At 40.8% G+C, this 23,173-nt stretch overlaps 1 protein-coding gene across 1 annotated transcript in view; it reads left to right on the top strand.

Moving 5' to 3' along the window:
• Positions 1–23,173, top strand: part of kif14 (kinesin family member 14) — a 40,533-nt gene that overhangs the window by 10,403 nt on the left and 6,957 nt on the right. The window contains exons 9-27 of the mRNA XM_061883321.1: positions 1,593–1,711; positions 3,246–3,418; positions 4,141–4,288; positions 5,683–5,746; positions 5,832–6,016; positions 7,182–7,284; positions 7,393–7,550; positions 7,678–7,825; positions 8,027–8,173; positions 10,079–10,211; positions 10,396–10,489; positions 10,661–10,802; positions 13,460–13,566; positions 13,963–14,063; positions 14,361–14,591; positions 19,968–20,155; positions 20,521–20,673; positions 22,184–22,306; positions 22,459–22,533. Of these exons, the coding sequence (XP_061739305.1) occupies positions 1,593–1,711; positions 3,246–3,418; positions 4,141–4,288; positions 5,683–5,746; positions 5,832–6,016; positions 7,182–7,284; positions 7,393–7,550; positions 7,678–7,825; positions 8,027–8,173; positions 10,079–10,211; positions 10,396–10,489; positions 10,661–10,802; positions 13,460–13,566; positions 13,963–14,063; positions 14,361–14,591; positions 19,968–20,155; positions 20,521–20,673; positions 22,184–22,306; positions 22,459–22,533 (2,592 nt within the window). The remainder of the gene's footprint in view (positions 1–1,592; positions 1,712–3,245; positions 3,419–4,140; positions 4,289–5,682; positions 5,747–5,831; positions 6,017–7,181; positions 7,285–7,392; positions 7,551–7,677; positions 7,826–8,026; positions 8,174–10,078; positions 10,212–10,395; positions 10,490–10,660; positions 10,803–13,459; positions 13,567–13,962; positions 14,064–14,360; positions 14,592–19,967; positions 20,156–20,520; positions 20,674–22,183; positions 22,307–22,458; positions 22,534–23,173) is intronic.

The raw sequence follows: 23,173 nt of genomic DNA, 5'->3' as shown, positions 1-23,173 counted from the left end.
CTATAAGAATAACACATTGCAACAATCAGTGCTAATTATTCAAATAGCATGAAGGGCTTCACGGTGGCAGAGGGGTTAGTGCGTCTGCCTCACAATACGAAGGTCCTGCAGTCCTGGGTTCATATCCAGGCTCGGGATCTTTCTGTGTGGAGTTTGCATGTTCTCCCCGTGAATGCGTGGGTTCCCTCCGGGTACTCCGGCTTCCTCCCACTTCCAAAGACATGCACCTGGGGATAGGTTGATTGGCAACACTAAATTGGCCCTAGTGTGTGAATGTGAGTGTGAATGTTGTCTGTCTATCTGTGTTGGCCCTGCGATGAGGTGGTGACTTGTCCAGGGTGTACCCCGCCTTCCGCCCGATTGTAGCTGAGATAGGCGCCAGCGCCCCCCGCGACCCCGAAAGGGAATAAGCGGTAGAAAATGGATGGATGGATGGATGGATGGATATTCAAATAGCAGTAGTGCCGATTATAGCTACCTGGAAAATATCACGCTAATAGCTATGTGGTAAATAGCATGCTAATCACTAGCTGTCAACTGGTACGTTAATCGCTACCCAGCAACTAAACTGCTAATTGCTAGCTGGCAGCTAGTCCACAAATCACTAGCTGACTACGAGAGCGCAAACTGCTAGCTGGCAGCGCGAGTGCAATCTGCTAGCTGGCAGCTCGAGTGCAAACTGCTAGCTGGCAGCTCGATCGCAAACTGCTTGCTTTGATTGATTGATTGATACTTTTATTAGTAGATTGCACAGTTCGGTACATATTCCGTACAATTGACCACTAAATGGTAACACCCGAATACGTTTTTCAACTTGTTTAAGTCGGGGTCCACGTTAATCAATTCATGCCATGCTGGCAACGAGAGCACAAACCGCTAGCTTTGAAAATACATATTAATCGCTAGCTGGCAACCACAGTGCTAATCGCTAGCTGGCAACCAAAGCACTAATCCCTAGTTGGCAACTAGCGTGTTACTCGCTAGCAGGCAACAAGTCCGCAAATTGCTCACTGGCAAATGGAATTGTAATTTCTAGCTGGCAACTAAGCTAGTTCGCAAATTGCTAGCTGGCAACCACAGTGCTAATGGCTAGCTGGCAACTAGTGTGCTAATCGCTAGTTATCGTAAATGCTAACATAAATACAATAACATAGTTGTTTTATATTTTTTATTTTAAAACTGCAAGATACGTAAGAAGGGTGTCCATGCCTGTGCCATTTATAAGCAGTATTACAGTGTGTTGGATCGATTTTAAAGATTTTTACATTTGTGGAAAAATAGGTAGGTAGGTAGGTTGGTAGGTATTTAAAGGTAGGTAGGTATTTATTGTCATTGCAACAAGTACAACGAAAATTTGTTTTCAGCACAAACCTGTTCAAGTATGCATCCATCCATTTTTTCCACCGATCGTCCCTTTCGGGGTCCCAGTACATGAAAAATTCCAATCAACTAAATATTTTGCGTTGTTACTGGAGTACCTCCGCGAACTTCTTGGGAGTCACAGGACCTGTTGAAGACCTCTGCTTTGCACTATGAATGCTTTAGTTTTCTGCTATTTTTATATTTTTTAGGAGATTTTTCTGTCATTACAGGAGGGTGCGAGCATAAACAAATCTCTGCTTACACTTGGAAAAGTCATCTCTGCACTGGCTGAGCAAGCGCTAACCACAAAAAAGATCTTCATACCTTATCGAGAGTCTGTCCTCACATGGTGAGTGAATTGGTCATCTTTTTGACAGTAATTAATTCATCATATATCCTAGACACACCTTGATCAATTATCAAGCAGGCTATTGGTGCGACAAATTGGACTTGTGTTTTTTTTTTTTAGCTTTCAAAGACATATTAGAACAAAACAACTACGGCCGTCTGTGTTTTTGCTTTATTTTAATTCATTTTTATCAGGTGGTCGATCGGCCACTGATTAGTGATTTTCATGAAAAAGTATATGATATTGCCAATATTGATTAAGGCCTTTCAATGCTAGTCACAAAAGTTGATCCCTCCTAGCTCATACTGTATTTTTGGACCCTGAGCTGACAGAGGTGACTAGCAGCTAACTGTAAGTTACCATACACCGTGTGGAGCCACTCCCCTATATTATTAATTATCACCTCCATTGTGGCAATTAAACTATATTACTTACAAGTATTAGTATTACAGAGGGACTGGACGACATGGCTAAACATGTTTAACGCTGAGTAAGAACAAGCAGGAGCTGACAACAAGGTATGTTAGTTGTTAAACTAGCCACCAATCTAACTTGCAATCACTCAAGAAATTAATTGGGGATGCTGGAGGTACAGTATATATATATATTTTTAAATTGATACTACTGCAATTTAAGAGGAATTTCAGTCGAGAATACTGTATATACAATTTATAGCAGTGCTATTTAATTTGCGGCCCGGGGGACAAATTCGGCCGAGCCATGATACGACACCGTCCGACAAATTTAGGTCAAAACTTCAGAGATGAACATTTTTGCTGAAAACCACTTTAGTACTCCTGTTGTATAGAGGAACTTGGACCACTGTAAACACGTTGCATTGACATTTTAATCTTGCTAGCAAACATAGAACCCCGGGGTCCAAACTTGTGATTTACATAACAGAGGCGTTCCTCAAGGCACCTTTTTGGCAGCGACGCATGTTTTTCCTGTATGGTGATTTATTTAGTTAGGTGTTGTTGTAGCTTGTTTACTTCAAATACAGTCAGTAGTTTTTTGTTCAACTTCTTTAGTTATACTAGTGGTGTTCCCTAAGGGTTTGTTTTAGATCCTCTCATTTTCATGATCTGGGCTTTTCATGTTGTAACCTGTGAGTACAGTTAAAACAACTTGTGATAGACTCACCATCCATCCATCCATCCATTTCCTACCGCTTATTCCCTTTTGGGGTCGCGTGGGGCGCTGGCGCCTATCTCAGCTACAATTGGGCGGAAGGTGGCGTACACCCTGGACAAGTCGCCACCTCACATTTAAAAAAAATCTTTGATTACCTTTTTTGTAGAAGGTCCTTAAAAAACAGCCGAGCACTCCTGTAACTCTGACAAAATAGATTGTCCTAGACCGAATGTCTACTGTCGTGGATGCTGGTTCGACGGAATGTATAAAATAAGAATAATAGTTTAGGGAGAAGTCCGGCTCGTTAGCTTTCTGTAAATGTGGCCCCCAAACCAATTTAGTTGAATATCCCCAACTGAGAGGGTTGAGCTAACCTATCCTACCTCCAACTCTCCATCAGGTTGTTAAAGGAGAGCCTGGGTGGTAACTCCAAGACAGCCATGATTGCCACGCTGAGCCCAGCGGGCAGCAACGTGGAGGAAAGCCTCAGCACTCTGCGGTATGCCCAACAGGCCCGCACCATCATCAATGTGGCCAAGGTCAACGAGGACACGAGTGCCAAGCTAATCCGAGGTCAGTTATGTAAATGACGCACCGTGTTTCCAAATGGTTTGAACTAGTTGACATTTGGGCTGCAGTTATTTGAGCGAATTAGTGGATGGTTTATTTGAATGACTAGTTTTGTGATCGCTGTGTTCACCTTGCCACTCACACTTCACTGTCCAGGGAAAACTTGTTTTTCTTCTGATTCATTTTCTTTGTGTTCTGTCTGCGTTCTGAGTCCCTATTTGAGATTCCTTGTGTCCATCCGCTTTGCATGATCTCCTCATTGTCTTTCTTCATATGTGAATCTTTACTTTTCTATTTATGTCTTGCTCTTGATCTCCTCTCTCTCCCCTATGCCCTCCTGTCTGCCCATCTATCCATCAACAGCTTATGCACTGCCCACTTCAATTAAGGGCTGGGCCCTAACCTTGCCTCCAGCCCATATTTATGCACTGTCAGCTGCACATGGCGGATAACTGTCATGCAAGTATTATTTTTCATTAGATCATCAGGCCGCCGTTTGACGTTTTTAGCACGAAGGGGAGCTCATGCTGTGGATTTCTCTCCCAGCCCCTGACACAGTATGGAAATCAAAGTGGGTGTGACTCAGAGGTTAGAATTTGGGTCAATGTTAGGTCCATAATGCTCTTTTGATGAGCTGAACTTTTGTCCGGAGTTTACTCTTGATCTTTTCTAACTTTTTGTTTTCACATTGACATTTATTTTTGAAACCGATGCGTGTTGCTCAGAGCTGAAAGCGGAGGTGGAAAATCTGCGAGCAGCCCAGGCCAGCTCCCAGGGAATCCAACCAGAGCGCGTCAGGCTGTTTCAGCAAGAGATCACTGCGCTGAAAAACAAACTCTGCCAGCAAGAGAGAGAAATGATGGAGGCCAACAGGTCAGCAACACTGAAATAATAATCATCCTTGTAGAATAAGATATTAAGAAGCCCAAAATGATTGAATAAATGCTTAGTTCATGTAAACGGTGTTGATTTTAAAGGGGACCTATAATGGGTTTAGTCTATTCTGACTTATAAGTATTACAGTGTTGGATACTCGTGTTAAACAAGGCCAACACATCAGATCATCAGGTTAAAACATTTTGCCATGAGCTTGTGCACATTTTTGGATGCCTCTGTTTACAGGGTTTTGCAGTCTGGCTAGGTTGTGACTTTACCACAAAGTAAAAGCAATTATTTAGACATTACAGGGAACCTATCATGCAGTACCAACTTTTCTTACCTGTTGGTACCTGTTTTTGTGTATTTAGGATCCTGAAAACATGAAATCAAACCATGGAGGCCTGAGAGAGATATTTATATAAAAATCTTGCCTTCTTCCTAACTGGTTACAAACAAGCTTTTTAGAATTTGAGAATTAAATGACGTATTTTGCCTTAGTTACATCTCCAAATATTGTAGAAGTTTACGTCAAGAACTTTTTTATTCCGTTGTAGTCCAAAGTTGTAGTCAATAAGTTACTTCTTTTTTGGAGAAGCAGTCTAAGAGGGCTTGACTTGAAGGAGGGATTCGCCACAAAATGGCCCATTCTGAAGAGACGATTGGAAAGCGGCTTGAAAATGGTCTGCAAAACAAAATATATTTGGACCAAACCACCACCTTTACATGTAAATGTAGGAAAAAAATAATAAACTAACCCTTAACCGTAGGTTTCAGCCAGAGGCTGAGGTAACACAAAAGGTAAGATGAAGTATTCTTTTCATCTAATTGTAGAATGTGCATAATTACAGTGATTTGCGACATGCAGTGACATAAATGTTACTAAAAAACATGTTTTTATGCACTCTCTGAATCGATCGAGTGTGCAAGTTTACTTAATGTTGTTGCCCTTGTGAATCTATATAATGTCTATGGAGTTAATTCTTGACCGCATCCAGAGAAAAAATAGCTGTGACAACCTCAAAATGTGAACATTTTCAAAAGATAAATTAAGACACTTTTAGAGCGGGTGAGCCGTGGTTTCATTTGCATTCCAGGAACGCCTCCAGAATCAAACATCTTACAGAGAGACTCACAAAACGGACTATAAAGTGACTGGAGCAAAATTCATGCAAAATTTGCGTCAAAGCATAAGATTTTTTATTTTATTTCAAATTTTTTTCAATTAATTATTTTATATTTGTATTAAAATTATCATAGGTCCTCTTTAAACATTTGCCCATTAAAAGTAATTCTTTAAAATAATTGTATCTTGTAAATAGTCTATTTTTTTCCCTTTTGTAAAAAAAAATAACTTTATTTGTGTAATTTTTTTTTATTACAAAACAAAGGGCATGGAGAGAGAAACTGGAGCAAGCTGAAATTCGTAAACGTGAAGAAACAAAAGAGTTGCAGGTATGGCACATTGAGCAGAATGCCAATTGCCTCAATTAGTGAAACACTACATGAGCCCTTTTTTTTTTGCTCTGCTTGCTGGCAGAAATCAGGTGTGACGTTTAAAGTGGACAACCGTCTGCCAAATCTGGTGAACCTGAACGAGGACCCTCAGCTGTCGGAAATGCTTCTCTATATGATCAAAGAGGGCCGGACCACGGTGGGCAAACTCAAGTCTGACTCCTCCCATGACATCCAGCTGACTGGAGCACTCATTGCTGACGAGCACTGGTGAGAATTGGGACGGACACCATTTATTTTAAGTCTTCCGGCTGACAAGCGGCCAGCGGCTTATATGTAATAGTATGTAAAAGCTAATAAGGATTGAAACATTTGAAAATAAACTAACTTTCTAAGTTGGTTAATATTCCAAGTTTTATTATCACTGGAGAAGGAAGCTAAACATGTTACACACTAAGAGAAAGCCAGGAGCAGGCATGCTCATAGCTATACTAACCATTAAGCTACCTAATTAGCAAAGAGTCTCAAGTGGATAATACAACAGCTGTTGGTGGATCAATCCTTAAATTGGTTGTGTCCATACCAAGGGTAGAATTAAGTACTTGTTGAACTTTAGGAAGTGTAGATGGAGGCGTGTTACAACAGAAAGTAAGCAGTTATTAAAAGGAAATTAACAAGTAGATTAATTTGTCAAGATAGAGGATAACAAAACAGCTGTTGGTGTGTCAGAATTTTTGTAGTCAGTACGCATAAGAGTAGGGTGGATCGATACGAGAATGAATAGGTCTATTATTTTCTCAAAATAATTTGTTGCTGCATTTGTTAATGTGTTGTTAATTCCCTGTACAAGGGAGGACAAAAACAGTATTTAAATAAGTATGTTAGATAGTAGTCTATGCTATTTTGTTTAGTTATTGTGTACTATTGACTTGTTTTTGCTCAAATAATGGTATACTATAAAAGAGAATAAGTAATTATTTTTTCTTTTTGCACATTAAGTACCGTAGTTTAACAATTTTTAAACACGTTTTTAATTGAAACCAATCCACCACATTAACATATTATGTTGTTATTGTGTAACTATTAATAGCACTCACCATAGATAAATGAAAAAAATTACAGTTAATAAATGTGATCTGTATCGGTAATGGTATCGACCGATCTCACTCATGGATAATCGGACTAGGGGAAGCATAAAACTGTGATCTGAACACCCCTATGGCAAACGGAAATCATAACCATTATCTATTATCATTAACTATTTTGATACCTAAATGTCAATAATTAGCATCACATTGTACATCCTCTGAGATATGTGCGGATATTATAAATCTATCAAATGAATACAGTATCTTGTGGGGGGAAAAAAATCCTGGCACCGCACCTTCATGTGGATCTACTCCAAAAAATGTAATGGGTTTGTTCTTTGCTACAGTATTATAACCAACACCCATGGCACTGTCAGCATCACTCCAATGGACAATGCCAAGACCTTTGTGAATGGAAACTTAATCTCACAATCCACCGTTTTGCAACATGTAAGTATATCATAATTATACATCTTGTTTGAAAACATTTATATTGGAATCAAATCTTTTTGTCCTTTTGTGAATCGCCTGGAATAATTTTTTGATATCTGTTTCCAGGGTGACAGAGTGATTCTAGGTGGAGACCATTACCTGCGTTTCAACCATCCAGCAGAGGTGCAGAGCGGGAAGCGGGTGTCATGTTGGACTGGTGCAGGTGACGGCCAAAAAGACTTTGAGTTTGCCAAAAATGAGCTGCTCGCTGCTCAGAGAGCTAAGTAAGTTTAAAGAAACCCCCCAAAAAACAAGATGCAAAACAAGTTCAGTTGAGGGCAGTCAGAGGCCTGTTTATTCTGACCTTTATCCGGGTGGAATTCCCTTCTGAGCTGTATTTTTGTGTCCCAGGCTGGAGGCAGAAATTGAAGAGGCTCACGTGAAGGCCAAAGAGGAAATGATGCAGGGAATCCAGATGGCCAAAGAGGTGGCTCAAAAAGAGTTGTCTAACCAAAAAGCCCTGTATGAGGACAAAATCCGAATACTGGAGAAAGAGCTGGTACAGAAAAGTTTCACACAATCACACGTGTCATTTTTTTATTATCTGTTTTCTATTTGCATTCATTGTAAGGGAACAGTTTCTGACACAGTTTCTTTTTATAGTTCCTATTAGCTGACCGTTGACAGACTTGGACAGACATATGCTTGCTCGCTTTTTTTCCACCAGTCCTGAGTTATACCAAAAATGTCATTCATTCAGAACGAGGAAAATAAGCGCAAGCGTCTCCAGGAGCTCGACCAGCAGAGGGTGGCGAGCCAAATGAAAGACCTGAAGGTTGCCAAGCTGGGGCTGGAGCAGGAGGTGGACTCTCAGAAGAAACGCCTCCGCCTCCATATGGAGACCCAGGTCAGAGTTAAAACTAACACTTTCTTTTGAAAGTGGAAAGTTGGCTGGTGTTGTGCAGGATAGGATTTGCTCCAACGAAAATGAGTAACAATGTTCCTAATAAGCAATGGTGGCTCCTTTACTTTTATTAACACCTATAATGCAACAAACATACCTGATAGAGGTGCAAATTCTTTGGGCGTGTCATGATTCGATCCGAGATCATTCCTTTTCTTAGTGTTAAGATTTGTTTAAGAATCAATTCTCTATTCAACACGATCCGTTGATTAAATGGATTGTCGCATTGTATTATTTGGTATAACAATTATTAAAGTGAAAAAATTGATTCACATCCAAATTGCAATTCTTATTCATACCGAATTTAAATAAATGTATAATTAAAAAAAAAAAAAAAATATATATATATATATATATATATATACAATATATATAATATATATATATTTATATATATAATATACATATATCATTGTATTTTTTTTTAAATAACATAAGATATGTATATATAAAATAAATAATTATATATATATATATTTATTATTAATATTATTATTATTGCCCTGCGATAAGGTGGCGACTTGTCCAGTGTGAACCCCGCCTTCCGCCCGATTGTAGCTAAGATAGGCACCAGTGAACCTAAAGGGAATAAGCGGTAGAAGTGGATGGATGGATTATTATTATTTTTTATTTATTTTTTGTAAAAATAAATTTTTCAAAATGCATTTTAGGACATCTTCATGCAACTGGAAGGAGCTTTTCTAACCTGTAATCTTTTTTGAAAAAGTTTCGTTATAATTATTATACCAATTTGAATTGGTATAATATGGTCACCCCAGAAATCAGAATCAGATTGAATCATTAGGTGCCTAAAGATTAACTCACCTAGTAATTATAAAAGTATGTATTAAAATATATAAACCTTTACAAAAATGTTATGATTGTTATACAATTAAAAAATGTTCTCAACAAAAATCGTGATTTTTTTTTTTCAGTATTCCTCTTACCCTAAGTTGAATCCTTTACGCTGTTTCATAATGTTACTTGCACATCTGCTTCAAATTTGGCCAAAAAAGATAGACAGCCATTTGTTAACCATTTAAAACAGGGAATTTACAATGATGTTTAAGTGAAATAACTACCCTTTAGCCTCTTTCAATAATGCAATTTCAATAACCCACTTAAGTTTGTTCACTGTGTGGCCACTGATTTCTAAATGGAACCTATGATGAATGTCGTCTTTTCTGAGTTAATAACGTTGTTACAATATTGGATACTTAAAAAATGCCAAAGTGTCATATAGTAAGGTTCATGCGTTGAGGCGGGCTATGTTTTGGATCCCTCTGTTAGTGGGGTTTTGCAATCTGGCTATGTAGTCATTAGTGACATCACCACGAGGTGGAAGCACTCATTTAGACTCTTAAGTCAGGCTCTTAACTGGAGGAAGAGGGGCTAGGTTGGATAAAATATTTTTTTAATATAATCCTGGCATGGGCATAATAACATAGACGCAACATGCAGTGACATAAATGTTTTTTTAATCTGGATCAATTGGTGAGTGTGCAGGAGTACCTAATGATTTGACCGGGTAGTCTATTTTGGCCTGTGTCTGAGCTGTGTCTCTCAATATACATATTGAACGAGTAAACATTTTCAAAAGATACAATATGATAATTGTGGAGAGGGTGAGGTGTGGTTTCATTTGCAATTTGGGAACACTTCCAGAATCAAACATTTTGCAGACACAAAACCAGGTTATAAAAGAGACTGTAGAGCAAAATTGATGCACAATTTATACCTCAACATAGCCAATACATATTATCTGGACCACAAGGAAGTGTTTTAAATATATATTAAAATCATCACGTTTCTTTTTTTTAAAATATATATCAATACGTTTCACATTAGGTGATGGAAGAACACCATGTGCGTCAAGCAAGGATTGTGGACGCGTTGGAGGCAGAGAAAAAAAAGCTTAACAAAGAGCTTGAAGAAATGCAGAAAAAAAGGGCCATGAGGGTCATCCAGACGCCAATAGATGGTGAGTGATATTTCTTCATTCATTATGACTTTTCCATCTTCATAAGCACTCTGAATCACTTGGCCAGACTACTGTGCTTTTATTATTTTGACTGATTGTGCTGGATTCAGCTTGATGACCTTTCTCATGAACAGCCAACAATCATTATGAGTTTAAAACATATGTTTGGTGTCTTTTATTGTAGTTTCTCCACGCTGGGATGCCATGAAGCTGTCCTTGATGATCGAGGAAGCCAATAAGATCAGCGCTAACTTGAAGAAAAAGACTGTCTTCAGCAGGTATAACTTTACACAATAATAAATAAACACGTATAAAAATATATTTAAATGTACCCCCGCGACCCTATTGAGGATACGTGGTACAGAAAATGGATGGAACAATGTTCTCATCGCAGTAAGCTGGAGATCTGGATAATGTTAAATGCCGTTTTGATAATTCTGTACTTTTAGACATGAAAGCTCCGCTGATGCGAGCCAAGGTCAAAAGGATGTGCTGCAGGTACGGGTCCAGAACACCAAACTGGGGATTTCTACTTTCTGGAGCATCGACAAGTTTCAAAACAACATGGCTGCCATGAGGGAACTGGAGCAGGTTTGTTTCAAACTACATTACTAATACCTCAACTAACTTAACTTAAAGCACAACATTCTCCATTGAATTAAATTGAAAATTGTCCCTTAAAATAGCACAATTTAAACATGTAACATGCTTTTTTAAAAAGAAAAAATACACTTTTAGATTCAAAATATTGTATGGAAAACAATACAATTTAATGTGGTAAAACAACTACAGTAGTTTTATAATTGATGTAATAATAATTTACAGTATCTTTATTAACCTTAGAGAGTATACTTCTACGGAATCTCTTTCCAACTGCTTTTTCTGTCAAATTCACCAAGAGTGGCTTTTACATATTTTCATACATAAATGTCCGCTGTTTCCATTTCGTTTCGGCACTCTTGGATGGCGTTTAGACTTTTCCAGCTTCAGTATGGTCGGTGCATTCTAACAGGAATCGTAGTGTTTCATCGAGTCAACTACACATTTCGTCATGTTTTGATTTCTTTCTTTAATTAAATGTATATAATCTAGGGTTGTCCCGGTACCAAAATGCATTTCGATACTTTTTGATACTTTTCAAAATGAAGGGAACCGCAAAAAATTTTTATTTTTGTTTTCATTTTAACAATCTTATGGTACATTAAACATATATTTCTTATTGCACTCAAAAAACAATTTTAGAATATTGAAATTAAAAGGGAACCCACGCATTCACGGGGAGAACATGCAAACTCAACACAGAAAGATCCCGAGCCTGGATTTGAACCCAGGACTGCAGGAACTTCGTACTCCGGCTTCCTCCCACTTCCAAAGACATGCACCTGGGGATAGGTTGATTGGCAACACTAAATTGGCCCTAGTGTGTGAATGTGAGTGTGAATGTTGTCTGTCTATCTGTGTTGGCCCTGCGATGAGGTGGCGACTTGTCCAGGGTGTACCCTGCCTTCCGCCCGATTGTAGCTGAGATAGGCGCCAGCGCCCCCCGCAACCCCGAAAGGGAATAAGCGGTAGAAAATGGATGGATGGATGGATGAAATTAAAAGGCATTAAACACATTTTGTTTTGCTTGTTGCACTTAAAAAACAATTTACAATGTTATATTTAGCCTGCCATAATCTAGGATTAGGAGAAAATAGAAAGCTTTACTGACGATATATTAAATGCTTTAAGAATTATACAATCACTAGTAAATACTAAAAACAATAGCATGGCTGAAACTACACGGATAAGACATGTAGCAGATAAAACACACATTGTTAAAGATAAACCACAAATTGTAGCAATTACAAGTTACAAAATTCAGTAATTTTACCTGCATTACTTTTTGCTACATGAGCGGTCTTAACTTTGCTAATATTTGGCATCAAACTAACCAGCTCTGTGAGTGTTTACATATCTGTTTGGGAACAGGAAGCTGAAACTCATTTTGCAGGTCTGGATGATCGTTATTTAAATGGTTATCCAAGTTTGAAACGCAGGTGGTAATACTGTCTTTCCACCTTTGGCAAGACAGTATGTTTAAAGCACAGCTTGCAGCGTGGCGCTTCCGTGTTAAAAGCGTCACCTTGATTGACCTTTTTGAAGCCCAAATACCTCCATATTGCACTTCACACACTCTTTATTAACCAGTAGAATTGCCTTTATTTTATATTTCCTCTCCATTATGTTTCTGCTTGTGTGCTCTGTGAGTGTGTGATTGCTGGCACATTAAACATGCTTCTCTGCTCTCTGTGTCACCGTTGCAAGGCAGCATACCAGTATTTTACAAAGGCAGTTTAGTAGTTTAGTTTAGTTTAAGGATTCCCATTTTACATGAAGTAACGTGGAGACGGACCCCGACTTAAAAAAGTGAAAAAAATTATTCGGGTGTTACCATTTAGTGGTCAATTGTATGGAATATGTACTGTACAGTGCAATCTATTAATAAAAGTTTCAATCAATCAGTCTACACCGTAGTGTTTTCAATTCATTAGTACCGTGGTACTTTATTAGTAGCGGTGTACTGTACAACCCCAATATCATCCGCATTGTCTTCTTCTCAGCGCTGTCTTTTTCAGTCACTTTCTACGTTGATAAAAAAAAGTAACACATGTATGCCAATCTCTTGCTATAAGCAATGGCTATTTCAAAATCATCAAAATGTTGCTTGCAACATGAAGCATAACAATTAGCCAAAGGACAGCTTTTATCTCGGGGCGGTATAGCTCGGTTGGTAGAGTGGCCGTGCCAGCAACCTGGGGTTTGCAGGTTCGATTCCCGCTTCCGCCATCCTAGTCACTGCTGTTGTGTCCTTGGGCAAGACATTTTACCCACCTGCTCCCAGTGCCACTCACACTGGTTTAAATGTAACTTAGATATTGGGTGTCACTTTGTAAAGTGCTTTGAGTCACTAGAGAAAAGCGCTATATAAATATAATTCACTTCACTTAATCTCAAAACAGTCTTAAGTTGAGGTACCACTTAATTTTCCTGTTGGGTGATAAGATTGAGTATGTAAATGTAAAAATATTTTGATAAGTTTTTAAAAGTGGGCTGTAGGGGTTATGTCAAAACTAGATCTGATGATGGCTTTAATTGCAATTGAGCAATAACAGGTACTTTTAATGATTCATCTCAGACAACACTTTTCAGCTTTACAAATGCATTTTTCACTACACTTTAGTTCATGCCATGTTTAAACTCTACAGGGGGATCTTTCTTCAAAGGATGACGATGTGTTCTATGACCCTGATGATGAGTGGGAACAAGACATATCGTCTTCTTCTGCTTCCACATCCACCTTCTCACGTCGAAGGTATTTACCCAGCTTCTCTTTGCCTCGCCCTATACGCCTTCTTAATTGGACTTTTCACCTGACAGTTCTATCCCCGTCCATTTTTTTACTTAAAAAAAATAACAGGATGCCGCTGCAAACTGTTATGGAATGTATATTTTTTTCAGCAGTTAAAACTAATTGCCTTAGAAGAAGGGGCCGATAGTTGTGGGTTGATTTCCCCAAACATGTAGAGTCACAAATGCAGAACATCTGTCATCCCATGTGGTTATTATTGCTCTCATGTTGTGTCTTTGGCATTCTCCATTCCCATCATATTTTGTTTTTTCTGATACTTTTGTTGTGCTTCATGACAAATATTATAATAAATTATGACAAATTAATTATAGACCATTACTTGTTTGTATTATTTTATAGGAGCAGGAGTTTGTTAAAGAGCAAAAGAATCTCAGGACGTCTTTATGAGATCCGTGTCCATCCAATCCAGAGTCTGCTCAAAGGCTCCTGCAACTCTGATGGTAAGCCTTACAATACAAAATGAATTATTTTATCACAAAAACACCTGTATTGATAACTCTTCTGGGAGGATGTACCCTGGAATGGGAATCAGGGAAGATCTACATTCCCAAACCCAACCCCTGCTTGCACCTTTTAAAAGTAAAATGTAATCCAAGGGTGTTGCCACTTCAAATATAAACTCAGTCCTGGAGGAATATGTGACAAATTGACTTTTTAATATGACAGTGTTGTAAAAAATGATGTCTGGTGAAGTCATCCCTACCCACACCCCCAAGTGATCGGCGTGTCTTTCCCAGGGTTAATGGGTGTGGCCACACCGCCCTCCAAACATTCCAGTGCCACAGAATCTGCCATGCCTGGTATATGCAAGGACCTGGTGGGACAAGCGGTGGCTCGTCTACGTGGTTTTGGAGGCACAGAGGAGAGCTTGGCTGATAAGCTTGCCTCAGACCTCCACCGGGTGTACATGGCAGTCCAGATCATTTCTGAGCTGTATGACAGTTTAGATGACGACAGCCAAGAGAGCGGTGAGATTCAACCTTGGTTATGTCCATGCTGAAAGAGAATAATGATGCTATGTCATTCATAAAAACCATTTTAGGCAACCAGAAGCTTGAATATAATTATGAAAAATTCAGAATTATGGATGTTGTAATGAATTCGGTACTTTTACAGGTATAACCCTAATGGTGTCGGCAGTTCCGGGCTCTGACTCACAAAAAATCAAACAATAGCATATTTCAATATCAGAGGTGGGGGAAATAATCGATTTTAGATGCATTGCAATTCGGAGATGGACGATAATGAAATTGATTAGTAAATTTCAATAATCGATAATTGATTTATTTATTGTAAAAAAGGTAATGCAGACATTTCTATAATTTGGCTGACTGCAGCGAACCATCTCACCAAGAGATCCACCCAGTTCCTTTATTTTAGGGCAGTTTACAATTTTGCACACATTTCCATTAATTAAGTAAATGTGAGCATTATTTAACTGTTTCTTATTACAAATGTGCAGTTTTTCAAAAGTTGCTAGCGATAAAAGCTTATTTAGTGAAACGAAAAGAAATGTAAAACTGCATCAATCCATCCATCCATCCATCATCTTCCGCTTATCCGAGGTCGGGTCGCGGGGGCAACAGCCTAAGCAGGGAAACCCAGACTTCCCTCTCCCCAGCCACTTCGTCTAGCTCTTCCCGGGGGATCCCGAGGCGTTCCCAGGCCAGCCGGGAGACATAGTCTTCCCAACGTGTCCTGGGTCTTCCCCGTGGCCTCCTACCGGTTGGACGTGCCCTAAACACCTCCCTAGGGAGGCGTTCGGGTGGCATCCTGACCAGATGCCCGAACCACCTCATCTGGCTCCTCTCGATGTGAAGGAGCAGCGGCTTTACTTTGAGTTCCTCCCGGATGGCAGAGCTTCTCACCCTATCTCTAAGGGAGAGCCCCGCCACACGGCGGAGGAAACTCATTTCGGCCGCTTGTACCCGTGATCTTATCCTTTCGGTCATGACCCAAAGCTCATGACCATAGGTGAGGATGGGAACGTAGATCGACCGGTAAATTGAGAGCTTTGCCTTCCGGCTCAGCTCCTTCTTCACCACAACGGACCGGTACAACGTCCGCATTACTGAAGACGCCGCACCGATCCGCCTGTCGATCTCACGATCCACTCTTCCCTCACTCGTGAACAAGACTCCTAGGTACTTGAACTCCTCCACTTGGGGCAGGGTCTCCTCCCCAACCCGGAGATGGCACTCCACCCTTTTCCGGGCGAGAACCATGGACTCGGACTTGGAGGTGCTGATTCTCATTCCGGTCGCTTCACACTCGGCTGCGAACCGATCCAGCGAGAGCTGAAGATCCCGGTCAGATGAAGCCATCAGGACCACATCATCTGCAAAAAGCAGAGACCTAATCCTGCGGTTACCAAACCGGAACCCCTCAACGCCTTGACTGCGCCTATAAATTCTGTCCATAAAAGTTATGAACAGAATCGGTGACAAAGGACAGCCTTGGCGGAGTCCAACCCTCACTGGAAATGTGTTCCACTTACTGCCGGCAATGCGGACCAAGCTCTGGCACTGATCGTACAGGGAACGGACCGCCACAATAAGACAGTCCGATACCCCATACTCTCTGAGCACTCCCCACAGGACTTCCCGAGGGACACGGTCGAATGCCTTCTCCAAGTCCACAAAGCACATGTAGACTGGTTGGGCAAACTCCCATGCACCCTTAAGAACCCTGCCGAGAGTATAGAGCTGGTCCACAGTTCCACGACCAGGACGAAAACCACACTGTTCCTCCTGAATCCGAGGTTCGACTATCCGACGTAGCCTCCTCTCCAGTACACCTGAATAAACCTTACCGGGAAGGCTGAGGAGTGTGATCCCACGATAGTTGGAACACACCCTCCGGTCCCCCTTCTTAAAGAGAGGAACCACCACCCCGGTCTGCCAATCCAGAGGTACCGCCCCCGATGTCCACGCGATGCTGCAAAGTCTTGTCAACCAAGCCAGCCCCACAGCATCCAGAGCCTTAAGGAACTCCGGGCGGATCTCGTCCACCCCTGGGGCCTTGCCACCGAGGAGCTTTTTAACTACCTCAGCGACCTCAGCCCCAGAAATAGGTGAGTCCACCACAGATTCCCCAGGCACTGCTTCCTCATAGGAAGACGTGTTGGTGGGATTGAGGAGGTCTTCGAAGTATTCCTTCCACCTATCCACAACATCCGCAGTCGAGGTCAGCAGAACACCATCCGCACCATACACGGTGTTGATAGTGCACTGTTTCCCCTTCCTGAGGCGGCGGACGGTGGTCCAGAATCGCTTCGAAGCCGTCCGGAAGTCGTTTTCCATGGCTTCCCCGAACTCTTCCCATGTCCGAGTTTTTGCCTCCGCGACCGCTGAAGCTGCACACCGCTTGGCCTGTCGGTACCTGTCCACTGCCTCCGGAGTCCTATGAGCCAAAAGGACCCGATAGGACTCCTTCTTCAGCTTGACGGCATCCCTCACCGCTGGTGTCCACCAAGGGGTTTTAGGATTGCCGCCCCGACAGGCACCAACTACCTTGCGGCCACAGCTCCGATCTGCCGCCTCGACAATAGAGGTGCGGAACATGGTCCACTCGGACTCAATGTCCAGCACCTCCCTCGTGACATGTTCAAAGTTCTTCCGGACGTGGGAATTGAAACTTTGTCTGACAGGAGACTCTGCCAGACGTTCCCAGCAGACCCTCACAATGCGTTTGGGCCTCCCAGGTCTGTCCGGCATCCTCCCCCACCATCGCAGCCAACTCACCACCAGGTGGTGATCGGTAGAAAGCTCCGCCCCTCTCTTCACCCGAGTGTCCATAACATGAGGCCGCAAATCCGATGACACAACTACAAAGTCGATCATGGAACTGCGGCCTAGGGTGTCCTGGTGCCAAGTGCACATATGGACACCCTTATGCTTGAACATGGTGTTTGTTATGGACAATCCGTGACGAGCACAAAAGTCCAATAACAAAACACCACTCGGGTTCAGATCCGGGCGGCCATTCTTCCCAATCACGCCTCTCCAGGTTTCACTGTCGTTGCCAACGTGAGCGTTGAAGTCTCCCAGTAGGACAAGGGAATCACCCGGGGGAGCACTTTCCAGTACTCCCTCGAGCGTTCCCAAAAAGGGTGGGTACTCTGAACTGCTGTTTGGTGCATAAGCACAAACAACAGTCAGGACCCGTCCCCCCACCCGAAGGCGGAGGGAGGCTACCCTTTCGTCCACCGGGTTGAACTCCAACGTACAGGCTTTGAGCCGGGGGGAAACAAGAATTGCCACCCCAGCCCGTCGCCTCTCACTGCCGGCAACGCCAGAGTGGAAGAGGGTCCAATCCCTCTCGAGAGAAGTGGTTCCAGAGCCCTTGCTGTGCGTCGAAGTGAGTCCGACTATATCCAGCCGGAATTTCTCGACTTCGCGCACTAGCTCAGGCTCTTTCCCCCCCAGTGACGTGACGTTCCACGTCCCAAGAGCTAGCTTCTGTAGCCGAGGATCGGACCGCCAAGTGCCCTGCCTTCGGCTGTCGCCCAGCTCACAATGCACCCGACCTCTATGGCCCCTGCTATGGGTGGTGAGCCCATTGGAGGGGGGACCCACGTTGCCTCTTCGGGCTGTGCCCGGCCGGGCCCCATGGGAACAGGCCCGGCCACCAGGCGCTCGCCATCGTGCCCCACCTCCGGGCCTGGCTCCAGAGGGGGGCCCCGGTGACCCGCGTCCGGGCGAGGGAAATCTGGGTCCATGATGTTTCTTCTTCATAAAGGTCTTCGAGCTGCTCTTTGTCTGATCCCTCACCTAGAACCTGTTTGCCTTGGGAGACCCTACCAGGGGGCTTTATGCCCCCGGACAACATAGCTCCTAGGATCATTGGGACACGCAAACTCCTCTACCACGATAAGGTTGCAGCTCAGAGAGGAGCATAAATTACATAAATTATAGATGCATTAATAATGCATTTATAATCGAATCGTAGCTCCAGAATCGTAGCTGTAATCAAATTGTGAGGTGCCCAAAGATACATGTGCATTTGGTGCATGTGATATCACGTTTGGTTGACGACTATACACTGGCTTAAGCGCCTGCGGGGCAAAAATATGTGTGCATAGTGGACTTCCTCTAGGTAATGTTGCAATTGTCCATGCCAACAAAGCAAGCATGCTGATAGAAAGCACTCAAAAGTAAAACTCCATTTTTTGAAATGCGCTAGGACGGTGCTAATTTACACTGGATATGCCATATACATGCTCCTGATTAGCATTAGCGGTTTTAAATAACAATTTTAACGCATCCAAATTTGCGAACGAAAACTACAACTAAAATACGCGTATCGCTCAAAACAGCTGATGTGTTAAAAGTACAATACTTACAGTATAAACACTTAAGAGGGCTCAGCGAACTGAAATGAAGGCATACTTGGAAATGAGACTCAGAAGTGTAACAAAACAAGATGGACAGCACAATTATCATCTGAGTGTTAAATGTTACACAAAACAATTAAAAATGTTATGTAAGGAATTAACATTTATTTCTACATGACACACAAAAGTACTGAAAATCTGTACCATATCAGTTCAAATGTGGAAGGCGCCCATCCCTATATACGACTGAAAAATGGTGTGGGACTCGTTTCTCACAGGACTGCAATATTTGGTGGTTGAAGGCATTAAGGGTCTAATTTGCATAATTGGCCATGATGTAAGTGCATCTAATTTTTAAAGGCTAAAAACATTTCACATATATTCAAAGACAAGTCTTAGTCTTATTAGTATTTACATGATAGCTTTATTTTGTTTTATTTATGCCGTTTTGCTCTATTTGTACATGTTTTGTTGTTGATGAGCTTATTTCTGCAATGCGCCATGAACTGCATACATTACAATGGAAAAGTAACGTGTTACTGAACGACGAAAGAAGGTCTTTAGTCTCTTCTTAAAAGCTAGGCTGCACGCTTCCGAACCTTTCTTTTTACCTATGTGTTAATTTCCTCGGTTTGTACCGTAAAACCGGAAAATGAATACATTTACTGGTAGACCCTGGTAGTAAATAAATATACCCCCCCAAAAATCACTAAATTGGCAACACTAATAATAAATAACCTGCTGTTATGCAGTCTTATTCTTTGACGGACCAGGGGTGTGTATGAGCTTTGTTAAGAAGCGAATGTAATGTTAAATTTATTTGTGGTGGGCCACCACCAACAGATACATGTAAATAATATGTAATAAGAAATAATTATATACTGCAGTTACTCCTGAATATCACACTAGAATATATAATTAGCAAACAAAGACCTAGTAACTGATCTCATAAAAGAGAAAAAAATTGGCTAATATTTTGATAACATTTTTTCCACCCTCCCACCGTCAGTGTTTACGTGCAACTTGGCAGCTCAGACCGAGCTGATCAAGGCCACCGCAGCCACAGAGAGTGCAGTGTTTGTCGTCACTCAGTGGCTGGCCAATGTGAAAGCCTCCTGCGGCCCACTCTACACCCTCGTCGAAGAACTCAAGAGCCAGGTCAAGAAGATGGGAGGATTTCTCCAACTGCTTATTCAAGTGAGCATAAACAAATTACTTTCCTGCAGTATCTAAAATACTTGAAGTGTGATAAATCTGAAGTGGCAAATAATTTTGAAGATAGCGTTGGGTGGGCAATAAAAATGCAAAGCATTGATTGACAGCTCTTTGCTCTGAGCTGTTTGAGTCTATGGAAATGGCCGAGCACAGGGAATTCTCAACCTTGAGCCTCAAACAGAACATGAATATATGGAAAATGAATCTAAATTCCTCATAAGCCTCAGAACCTAAATACACAAATGTCGTCTGTCGAATATGCTGAGTGTTTTCTTAGATTGTTTGTTGATCAACAACTAAGTCCACTGAATAGTCCCCAGTTGACTGAATATATTCCCTCTATCCAGGGTTGTGAATCTGAGATCACAACAATGGTGGCTGAGGCACGAAAGAAGAGTGGCGGGTGCCTGAATGCTGCGTTGCTTGCACTTAGCCATCTGGCGGCGCTGTCAGGAATGCCGCTTAGTGTTCTGGAGCTGGGCGCCCATGCCACAGGCAAGGTAACGCCACCATTAATACCTCAGTAGCAGCTGTCTCAGTCAGGCTCTGGGGTCAGCTGTAATTAAGCCCCTGTTCAACAATACCAACGAATAGAATATTACTTCTATGGAGCTCAGAGCTAGAAAAAACATTGGGATGTGTGAAGTTATTGAATTAAAAGAGGTTTGTCTAATTCCTACCTGCAGACATACACTTATAAATATCTTACAAGTGTATAAAATAGTAATTGTCTTGCCATTCTTCTTTGTTCCTTTAATTTTTTTATTTGCATATATATATATATATATATATTTTTTTTTTTTTTCATAAGCTGCCACTGGCTGGTATCATCATATATAAAAATGATATAAACTATACATTACCAGTCAAAAATTCTGGAACACCTATCTTATAGCTATGGATGGCTACTTTTTTTTTTGGCATTGACCGAATCCCGCTGGTCTTACCGGGCACCGATTCATGTGGAATCAAACGGTGCCTGGGCTGTGCGTGACGTGGGGCCCGGTTGCCGACTTTTGCACTTTGGCCCTTAACGATCACTCCAGCAGCACTGAGAGTCAGTCAGTCAAACTACCTCAAGGTAATGTTACAATTTTCATTGCGAACAAAAAAATCACCCCAAAAACTCTCCAATGTAAATTAAGTAAGGCTGTTCTTTTTCAAAAAGCACTAGCTTGATGCTTTGCTGTTAATATCCTAGTGATTAGCAATTTACATGGCGATTTTAACACCTCCAAATTTGGTAATGAAAACTTCAACTAAAATGCATGTTGAAATCAAGAAGCTGGTGCGTAATAACACTTACAGTTTTAACACTTTTTAAGGCGCAAAAAAAACACGCCACAAACATTACACTACTGCCATCTAAGATATTGGACTTGCAAATGTCAATGCAACTTAATGTCATACATACAAGTGAGATAATACAAAAACAATTTAAATAAAACAAGATACAACAAATGTACAGCAGCTATCATAATCTGCTAATTTTTAAATAAAAAATTTGATTTTATTATCCCCCCCAAAAAGTAATATTTATTAACACACACAAAAATACCAAAAAATGGTATTGTTGAGTACCAGTATCAATTTCCAGATACCTGTAATTGTTAGTGTATCGGTTCAAAAATATTTTGATAGCAGTATATCCGCTTATTTGACTGGTTGTATAAATTTAACCACAACTTTTACATCCTTAGCTATCGATAATATAATTTTTTTAATAAAATGATTTATTTATACTTTCTTGTGAATGGTGTTTACTGCAAAGACAAAAGCATACAAACTGACCCTGTCCAAATAGTTGCCAAGTTTACAGTAGCTTGGTTTACGAAACACGATTGACAGCAAATAATGTTCATTATGTGAGTGTTGGGTAACAGGGCAGAAAAACAAAACCAAATAATCACACATTTAATAATATTTTGGTGCATGTCTAGGTCTATGTTCTTTTTTTGTTTTTTCCTTGTATTCTTCTTCTCTTACTACTTCTACTAATTCTTTTTTAAGGCATCCATTGTGGAGTATTTACTTAAAGGGGCCATTAAAGGCGTCCACTCACTCCTGGAAGCAAGCCTGATCATCACCAGAGAAATGCTAAGAGACGCTCAGCTGGCTTATCCAAGGAACCCAGTAAGATCAGAACCACTTTGGGCACCTAACTTTGTTAACATGCCTGTTTTGTTTGTTTTAGAATTGCCTTTGAATTAGTCATGCTTTCTGGTTTAAAATTCTTACTAACCAGTGCAATCATGGTTCTAGTAAAATGTTTTTGTTATTTATAGGTGCTGCAGTGCCTTAAGTCCAAGACACTTGATTTAGCCCACTCCTTGCAGAGATACATGCATCGTCACATAACGGTGAGTTGCAACATACTAAAATAGGGGTATCCAAAGTGCTGCCCATGGGCTATTTGTGGCCCGCAGTTATTGGTTCTGTGACACATTTTAAAATGACCATTACTTGAAAAAAGTAAGAAAACAAAACATCCTTAAAAAGTGGACTAAAAGAGTAAACTGGTGTAATGTAGATAGATAGATAGATAGATAGATAGTACTTTATTGATTCCTTCAGGAGAGTTCCTTCAGGAAAATTAAAATTCCAGCAGCAGTGTACAGAGTTGAGATCAATTAAAAAAAAAAAATAAATAAATAAAAATAAATATATATATATATATATATATATATATATATATATATATATATATATATGTTGACGCTAATAATACATAACTGACATGCAGGTTGTTTTTTTCTTAAAAATAAACCAAAATATTTTACTGACTTTGGAAATCAAAAATATTAAAATGGGCTCCGCATCCTTTTAATTTTTTAGTGTGTGGCCCTAAGTGGAAAAGGTTAGGGCATCCTTGAACTAGATAAAAAAAATATATATATGTTGACGCTAATAACACATAACTGACATGCAGGTTGTTTTTTTCTTAAAAATAAACCAAAATATTTTACTGACTTTGGAAATCAAAAATATTAAAATGGGCTC

The sequence above is a fragment of the Nerophis ophidion genome, linkage group LG22 (genome assembly GCF_033978795.1).
Source record: "Nerophis ophidion isolate RoL-2023_Sa linkage group LG22, RoL_Noph_v1.0, whole genome shotgun sequence".
NCBI lineage: Eukaryota > Metazoa > Chordata > Actinopteri > Syngnathiformes > Syngnathidae > Nerophis > Nerophis ophidion.
The sequence above is the reverse complement of the archived record's forward strand: the minus strand, read 5'-3'. Positions and strand labels throughout refer to the sequence as shown.